Below are 9,639 nucleotides of genomic sequence, written 5' to 3'. Positions count from 1 at the left end.
AGAATATGAAAAAGGAAGAATATATGTCAAGCAAATGAAGAGAAACAGAAATGAAATGAAGAAGATATTTTAAATAAATTCCAAATATGTTATTTTTTAAATTACTTTTCATATAAGTTGTTTTGAGATAAATGTATAAAGTACATTAATTTGTGATACTATGTGTATACTGCTTGGAAATATTTGCAAATACTGGTGTAAGCAGTTTACGTATGATTTATTTTTTGATGTGGGGTGGTCTAGTTACTTGTAACGTATCAATTTTCGTTTAAAGAATGTTGCTAGAAAGAAAATTATTTTTCTATTTGCACACAAACTTTAACAATACTTTAAAATCAGCGATTAATTTTAGATATTTATATATTCGATTAGCAATGAAGTGAAGAGATTATCGGTTTTAATGCTCTTATCATATTTTACAGGTTTAATCAATCAGAAGTTAAGAAATGGGAAGTATCGATGTGGCAGTTGCGAGAAAGAATTCGTTTCGAAAAATGGGTTAAAATATCATCGAAGGCTTCACACTGGAGAGAAACTCTTTGCCTGTGATCACTGCCAACAACGTTTTCCACTAAAAGGAAACCTGATTCTACATCTTCGAACTCACACGGGGGAGAAACCATTCTCTTGTGACCATTGCAAACGAAGTTTTACACTAAAACATCATCTGATAGGACATCTTCGTCTTCACACCGGAGAGAAACCATTCTCGTGTAATCATTGCTTACAAAAATTTCGTGTTAAACGTTCTTTAAAGTATCATATTATTAAACATCATAATAGTAATGAATAATGACTTTTGTGGAAATGATTTTAGTACATTTCTTTGAAAAATATGTAATACTCGTATTTTAGATTTTATTGAACATGAAACAAGAAATTTCTAATGTTTGATGTTTTTAGTTTTGTAACTTTCATTTTGTGCATAAAACAATTGATTTTATGTACCGAAAATAGATAGTTTTTTAGAATAAATACAAATTTCATTGATTAGAAAATAATATGGTTATTTTTACTTGTTTACGTACGTGTCATTTATTTCGGGCGATCCCATTCATTTGTACTATTTACGTAGAATTCGTTTATTGTTAGAAGTGTATTCAGAAACATGACAAGTGGAAGATCAATTGTTGTCACTCGTTTTAGTGATTCGTATTTAGTACGAATCACTGAAAATCCGTTGTGTAGACCGTGTTTTTTTTTACACGTTCTGTGTCTCTTGTGAAATTATAAATAAAGATCGATGACAATCCGAAGCAGTCGTATACAAGAACCTTAAGCGAAAAAATCTATAATTTTCATAATTTATTTCTACGTACATAAACCAAGCAATGTTGAATGATTCAAGAGAATGTTTTTTCTATTCCTTTATATGTTTTCAATATCTAATTAAATTACTATCGGCTATGTCATAATTGAAATCGAATACAACACTATTACATCGTCACGGTTATTAAATGTCGGTCTACACGTAAAATACAATGCGTTTCATGTAGTAAACATAATTTTTTTATATTCATGAATCAACTATTAAAATGATAATCCATGTGTAGTAATTATAATTCTCTATACAACCAGGTATAGACAATTGAAAGGTAAATCGTTCTATTAATATTTATTTTATGCTGCAAATATCTAGCCGTAAAAATACAGTAAATTATGCTTAACTTGATATTAACAAGTTATTTGTTGCCATAAATCCATAATCGTAATTTACGTATACACATAAAAACGTTGTGGCAATAAATAACCTCTTGTTACTTCTGCGATTCCTACGTGTATTGACATCTTTTCACTCTTTCTTATAATAATAAATTCAACAGATACACGCAACCCTTCGCTTGCCTTTCGTTATTTCCGAACGAATGCAACCCAGAACTCACCACGAGGAGATTGCTACGTCAGAGTTCCACTGAGAGTTGGAAAGAATGTAACTGCACACGTGATTAACATCACTTGTGGAGTTTCTTTCGTCCTAACTCACATTTAAATAACATCTATTTCAATCTAATTGAATAGTTTAATTATTATTAAACTATTCAATTAGTTTGAAACAGATGTTAATTATTATTAAACTCTGTACATTTATTACACACAAACATTTGTACAATACAATAAACTTACCATATAATTTCTATATAAACTAAAGCGTGCAACATTATAACTACTGACAATAAAAGGCAGTAACGATACCTTATTATAGTAAATTATACGAACGAATATCGCATGAAATATAAAGCACTTCGAATGCTTCTCGGATCACATTCGAAATAGAAATTAGAAATAGAAAACGATAATACTGAATAATTGTAAAAATCGTTAACTCGATACAATTGCCCAAAAACTCGGAAAAGTCAGAGCAGTCTCCGGCTTTCCTCGGTGACTTCTCTCTAGAACTTATGTGAAATTTGAAGAAGGAAAAGATAAAAGACTTCCACTCCGTTTTCGACTTTTTACCTGAAGGAGGAAAAAAGCAAAGGTTTTTTCTCTCCAACAAAACTGAGCCAGCAATTGAGACATTTAACAATGCGTTCCAACAATTAGTTACTTTCGAAAAATACGTGACACGCCTTACGTCACCGCATTAATCGATTTCATTTATTTGGCTTTAAAAATTAAAATGATTCTCTTTTCTAATAAATGTAATTATTAGAATGACGTTTACAAATCTAAAGTAAATACATCGCTAGTAAAACTTTTCTCCTCAGTAAATATAACATGGCTGCAACATTGGAATCAATGTTGCAGCAATGAACCTTATAGGGTTGCAGCAACGCAAACCCTATAAGGTTCATTGAATTACTTTCGGTCAAAATCTCATCAGCGGCTTTTCTTCCGCGCAAATTCGATTCTGTTAATCTAACAAACATAAAAGTAATATAAATCTCTATAAATTATAGATTATAAGTAATACATACAGATTTATTACAATACTTAATTTTATCACTATAATTATCGTGTCGTTTCTACTTTATTCATGACCGCATGTTTAAATTTATGTAGTTATAACCCATAAAAGATAAAACAACTATAACATAACATAACCTAATTTACCAATTCTATATCGACGTGCTAATCGAAAATAATATTACAAACATTTCATTATTATTCCTTAATAAGCAGACAATTCGCATTTCTTTAGGGTCTATTCTTATATTTACAGATAAAGCGCAAAGTATTCCGTAATTATTTCTATCATCTATCAATATATCAGTTACATCAAATCTGCTTACCTTCTCCTTACTGTTTGCAGAGATGCATATAAACCGTTCTGTTGTTTGTTCTATAAGCGCAATGTAGCGTAATAACGATCACTTTGCAAATTCACTTCTTTATTTAACTTTTTGTTGATCACTTTTACACACGCGTTTCGGGCCTTATTTGACCCTTTTAAATCAACGAAGATATATAAAACCATTTTTACACAGATATACAAATCGCACATGACATTCCTTAAAAACACAAATGCCATCCTTAGGTGTATATTACCACAAGCCGGATCCATACAATATACATTGGATTACCTAGTGTTTCAATTTAAGAAAAAGATTTTTACGATAAACTTACAGCTCAAAATCAAATTGACAAATTCTACACAGGACATATCTCAAATACTAAGCCCAATGCTTAACTTTAGTTCGTATACACAAGACTTATTTATAACAGCTTTGACTTTCACTTCCAGGTTTTTCTGAATTTGAAGATCCTTCAAACACGCGCTACATTGCGCTTATAGAACAAATATAAAAAATAACACACAGTTTCAGAACATAATGTTGCTGTTGTTGTTTAAAAGCATTTGAGATTTTAAACAGATATCGTTTGCTAGCTGTTGTCAGCTGTTCATCCTCAACAAAAAAAGTAATTCGAAAACGACCTGTTTATACTCACGACGAAACAGTTTTTTTTTTTTCTGCATACTGATTACAAATCTTAAAAACTGCTGTCTCCGATACTTTAAAAATACTTGAAATAATTGAAATAAAAAAACAGTCTGATTGCAATAATTAATATTCGAACGAATTCAGTAATCGGTTGTGGCATTATAATTATGAAAAAATCGATATTGGATAATATAGAAGTAGCGATTAAAAAACTCATTATATCGGACCCCGTCCCTCACCATTCAAAATACGATTAATAACATAAAATTTCTTTTAGTGTCCGCAACGAGAAGAAAGTGAAGAAAACCTCCATCGAAATGCACCCCACCCCATAACACTAACAGCATTTTGCTGCTATCGAAAGGTAAAAATAATGAAAAGANTATATGTGAACTTCGTCAGAAAACCGTTCTCATAGTATTAAAATATAACCATATCTTGATTACGCTACATGCAGATATAGTCCATCGAAAACATGAAACTGACATAAATACGCAACTTCATTATCTACAGTTTACGACGAAATAGCAAAAACAACACCGATGATCTACGTCTTACAAGGGTACACCGAATGTCGATAATTTCAACATAAGCTACAATACATTGTTTCCACCACACGCTTCATAAAAAGAAGACAGAAGAGCATGCTGACGATATTAATTAATAACAAAAAAATACAATACTACCCTGTCGTTTTCCGCCTACGATTAAGAAGAATTCACTAAACACTTTCCTCATTGGACGAGTACGACAATGTAGTAATAAGCACGAGAAGAAATAAAAATTTTTAAGGCAGAAACAAAGGAAAAATATATAAACATTAGAGAACAAAAACGTTTTTTGTATGCATGGCAGACATTTTTATAAAGTAACAAACTAACATAATTTCATGCGAATGTTAAACATAAGTTTTTCATAACATCTTACCTTTCGATTACCACGTGCATGTCGAGGCTATAATTTGGCTATGGGAAGGCTGCGCATACATCTTAATTAATTAAAAAATCATCTCTGTTAGGTGGCGTTGATTGAAGCACGAGGTGTGCTTACCTTTAATGTAAAGTGTTAATTAAACCCTTTTAGTTAGAAATAAAGCTGTTTTGTTGTCAAAGGATTGGATTAATTGTGAATACTGATATTCTAGCATGAGAAATTAACTTAACAAAGGGAGAAAATTCCAACGTCGATGTAACCGGATTGAACGATCGACCACGGTAAGCCTAAATTTGCTATCTTAGAAACCGAACCGTTATAACGAATAGAATGGCCGAAATAGAACGACCCACCTACGGATCCCGCCGAAGAGGCGAAATGGAAAAAAAAAAAAAACGGACTCCCAGACTAGAGGCATTTTAACATGCGCGATGTTAAAATAAGCACACAAGTGGCGCTTATCTTAATCGATTTTATTATATGTAAATTTACTTAATTAGGGGGGGTTGGAAATTGCAATTAAAATCTTAATTTTTTTAAAAATATTTAAAAATATAGGCGTCGCTCATTCACCCTAGTTTAAACCCTTGTCCATACGAGACGTCTATGAGAATGCCCCGGGAAATCCGACTCCAGCTGTTCTCAAGGTCATCCAGCTGTGTCAGCAATGACTCATCGGTGTTAAATTTGGCAGAAAGGCGAGACAAAAGAACTTAAACTTGAAGCTTTTTCTTGAAAATAAACGCCATTTCTTTCTTTTTTTTTAGTTTTAAGTATTTTTAATGTATTTTTTATGCTTAATTACATCATAATTAATGACAGGTGGTCGTTAAAGGGTTAAAGTAAGTTTTATACATTTAAAGTTAATAATGTTCAATTTTATTTTTAAAAAAATGTGTAAAATATAGGGGATATCGGGGCAAGATCGGCATGTTAAGCTTTACTTAAATTTTGTGTAATAAATACTGCTGTAAACTGAAAAAAAAGCTTTGCATATTGTCTATTGGAATGTTACCTTACTATAGAACTGGTTAAAATCAGTTTGGAAATAAAAATAATTAAAATAATTACAACTTTACAAGAAGAGAGAAATTGACGAAGTTGCCCCGGGTATAGGGGCAAGATCGGCAACTTCTCTCTTTTTGTAAAGTTGTAATTATTTTAATTATTTTTATTAAAGTTGCCCCTGGTATAGGGGCAACAGTAATGGGGCAAGATAGGCACGTATATAAAATTATGTTATTAACAATGTATAAGTTGGAATTCACTATTAAAACAAAGAAATACAAATCCAACACCCATTTAATATTATTACAACGAAATGCAAGTTCAAAGACATATATACATGAATAACAAATGCAAACATGTTTTCATTTATCATCTGTTTGATTTTTATCCTTTGCTTCTAATGTGGCTTTATGTTGCCGATCTTACCCCGCTAGTCATGATTTCGAAACATTAAGTACAACCCTGAGAACAGAATGCCAAGCCACGATCTGGCCACGTGAATAAGTTGAAGTTACATCCTTCTAACAGGAAAAGTAACTTTCGTTATCATGGAATTATAACAAAACCTGCCAATTCAATATAAATGGAAAAAAAATATTATATGGAATTGAACGAAAATGAAAATTTGCTTGATAATTCAACTACGCTTGTTGGAGAACAATAAAAACACTACACTCAACAAGCCACCAATAAAACTCAACTGCCTAACCTATAACCAAAGTCTCCTTTTAATTTGTTTTTTAAAAAAAGCGCTTGACAAACTTGCACCGATCTCCCCTATTTATTTGGGCAGATATAGGAAACTGCATTTCTTTTATATAAGATTTTTATTTAATTTTAGACGAAATTATTTTATGATTTTGATAGGAAATTTATATTTTCTAAAACGAAGGAAACTGGTAAAAGTGACTTCCTTCAACAGAATTTGAACATCTTTTTTGTTTTCCCTTATCTCCTGAAAATTTCGATCACCCTGAGATTTATTATTCAGCGCCACTGTATATTACATTAAAAAATATTTCTTTATAGTAAATTTTTAATAAAATATTATTCCTGGTAAATTCTATTGAAGTAAAATATGATTGTGAAATTGTCGCTTAATTTTACGATAAAAATAACGGCAAAAATGGACGTTTCTTACATCTGGAATTAGAGACGGCGCCACCGGATTTATTCAAATTTGAAAAACGTTCCGTTACAACCCAATCGTTGAAAGAGCAACAAGAAAGAAGCTGAGATATTTTGTATTATTAATTGATTTTGGAATGGGAAATTGTTCCGAGGAAAAATGGAAGAAAAGTTCTCGGCTATTCAAATTTAAAACTTTATAATCAGTCCGTCGGGCGCTGTTTTAATTATTGATTAAAAGACAATGGAACAAGTTGGTTGTTGCAGTAGAGAATTCTTTGATACGCCTACAGAAATATTTCCAAAAATTTAGTAAAATCCATAACGGGTTTAAATGCAGAGTGTTTCCTTAACTGAATTCTTACATCTTCAGAACGAAGTTAGATGAAAGACGAGAGAAATTATGGAATCGTTAGAAGAAGCGGGATGCCCCGATTACTTGTACATGATATTCCGCTGCAAACCGGAAATCACGCTATTTAGATTCAAAAGTTTTTTCCTGAAAGCAGTTATAGATGATCGGCACGACTCTATTGTTAAAAGAAAAGAATGATGTACGGGGGCACTGCTAATTGCAGATAGAGAGCATATATTTTAAATAAAGTATATTATCAATATGGGTAAAAACTGCAGCCCGGCATTGTGACCGTGTCATAATTAATTAACCCTCATTATTAATAATTTTTTATATTCTTTAAAAGTATTCATACCTTTTCAATAATATTCGAATGAAATATTATTTTTCGAATTTCAATTTGAAACTTTCGAAAAATACAGAAATTAAAACAATTGGAATTTAAATATTAGATGGTGCCACTTATTATTTTTTTTCAGAAAATCGACAATTCATTTACAGAGAAAAAAAGCAAATGCCCATTCAGATAGAGAAGTTCTGCCGTCGTCTTCGGTTCTGTCCGAACTGAAAAGTGGAGAAGAAACGACAATAAATAGCTGAAGATTTCTCGAGCAACATTTCTAGTTATATCGAATGGCCCTAGAGTTCGGTTTGTGGAATGTGCTAACAAGTATAGAAAGTGCTTTACGTTTTTTTTTTTTTTTTGTTGAAAGATGTTTCTTGACTTATTGTAAACAAACGTAAGTACATTTTTCATTTTTTCTTAGGCATTGTTAAAGCCACGATTTTTAGGAAAAGGTTAGAAATGGTTGTTTTTAAAATTTTAAATTCTTCAATCAAAGTTGTGAAATATGAAAATAAAAGGAAAGGATCTTCGTAAAATACAATATTATATGAATTACTTGTTTTTGAACATAGCAGATAAAATTATTTTAAATATCCTATTAATAATTAATTAATGCATTTCACATGCATATGTATTCCTGTTCAAGAAAATTAACTTAAAAACGTTTTTTTTTCAGATCTTGAACCCAGCTTGAATTTTGTGGATGACGTGTTCAAGAAAGAATTTCTAAAATTATTTAATTTAAAATATATTATTTGTTTTATAAAATAATGTATAACATCATTCTCGTATCTAATTTCAAAACTTTGTTTTCAGATTCACTATTAAACAATAAAGAGAAAAGAGACAAATGAAGAATTTCAGGAAAAAGGATGAGTCGAGGAATGCGTTTAACTTCTGTTTGCAGAAGACTTAATTAAAGGCAGTGATAAGAAATTATACGAGAATATGAAAAAGGAAGAATATGTGTCAAGCAAATGAAGAGAAACAGAAATGAAATGAAGAAGATATTTTAAATAAATTCCAAATATGTTATTTTTTAAATTACTTTTCATATAAGTTGTTTTGAGATAAATGTATAAAGTACATTAATTTGTGATACTATGTGTATACTGCTTGGAAATATTTGCAAATACTGGTGTAAGCAGTTTACGTATGATTTATTTTTTGATGTGGGGTGGTCTAGTTACTTGTAACGTATCAATTTTCGTTTAAAGAATGTTGCTAGAAAGAAAATTATTTTTCTATTTGCACACAAACTTTAACAATACTTTAAAATCAGCGATTAATTTTAGATATTTATATATTCGATTAGCAATGAAGTGAAGAGATTATCGGTTTTAATGCTCTTATCATATTTTACAGGTTTAATCAATCAGAAGTTAAGAAATGGGAAGTATCGATGTGGCAGTTGCGAGAAAGAATTCGTTTCGAAAAATGGGTTAAAATATCATCGAAGGCTTCACACTGGAGAGAAACTCTTTGCCTGTGATCACTGCCAACAACGTTTTCCACTAAAAGGAAACCTGATTCTACATCTTCGAACTCACACGGGGGAGAAACCATTCTCTTGTGACCATTGCAAACGAAGTTTTACACTAAAACATCATCTGATAGGACATCTTCGTCTTCACACCGGAGAGAAACCATTCTCGTGTAATCATTGCTTACAAAAATTTCGTGTTAAACGTTCTTTAAAGTATCATATTATTAAACATCATAATAGTAATGAATAATGACTTTTGTGGAAATGATTTTAGTACATTTCTTTGAAAAATATGTAATACTCGTATTTTAGATTTTATTGAACATGAAACAAGAAATTTCTAATGTTTGATGTTTTTAGTTTTGTAACTTTCATTTTGTGCATAAAACAATTGATTTTATGTACCGAAAATAGATAGTTTTTTAGAATAAATACAAATTTCATTGATTAGAAAATAATATGGTTATTTTTACTTGTTTACGTACGTGTCATTTATTTC

General features: G+C 30.7%; 1 protein-coding gene and 1 long non-coding RNA gene across 2 annotated transcripts in view; both read left to right on the top strand.

Annotated features, from left to right (window-relative positions):
• Positions 1–9,390, top strand: part of LOC111615563 (gastrula zinc finger protein XlCGF57.1-like) — an 18,518-nt gene extending 9,128 nt beyond the window's left edge. Inside the window, exons 2-3 of the mRNA XM_023356967.1 lie at positions 353–792; positions 8,970–9,390. Coding sequence (XP_023212735.1) covers positions 353–792; positions 8,970–9,390 — 861 coding nt within the window. The remainder of the gene's footprint in view (positions 1–352; positions 793–8,969) is intronic.
• LOC111615429 lies at positions 4,907–7,911 on the top strand. The gene is made up of 3 exons (XR_002755081.1): positions 4,907–4,941; positions 5,029–5,098; positions 7,788–7,911. It is a non-coding gene; the product is annotated as an uncharacterized LOC111615429 (long non-coding RNA).
• Positions 9,391–9,639: the final 249 nt, after the last annotated feature.

Source organism: Centruroides sculpturatus, unplaced genomic scaffold (genome assembly GCF_000671375.1).
Source record: "Centruroides sculpturatus isolate CEXI.00-Female unplaced genomic scaffold, Cexi_2.0 scaffold161, whole genome shotgun sequence".
In the NCBI taxonomy this organism is placed as follows: Eukaryota; Metazoa; Arthropoda; class Arachnida; order Scorpiones; family Buthidae; genus Centruroides; species Centruroides sculpturatus.
Note: the sequence above shows the minus strand (reverse complement) of the source record. Positions and strands in the feature narration are given on the sequence as shown.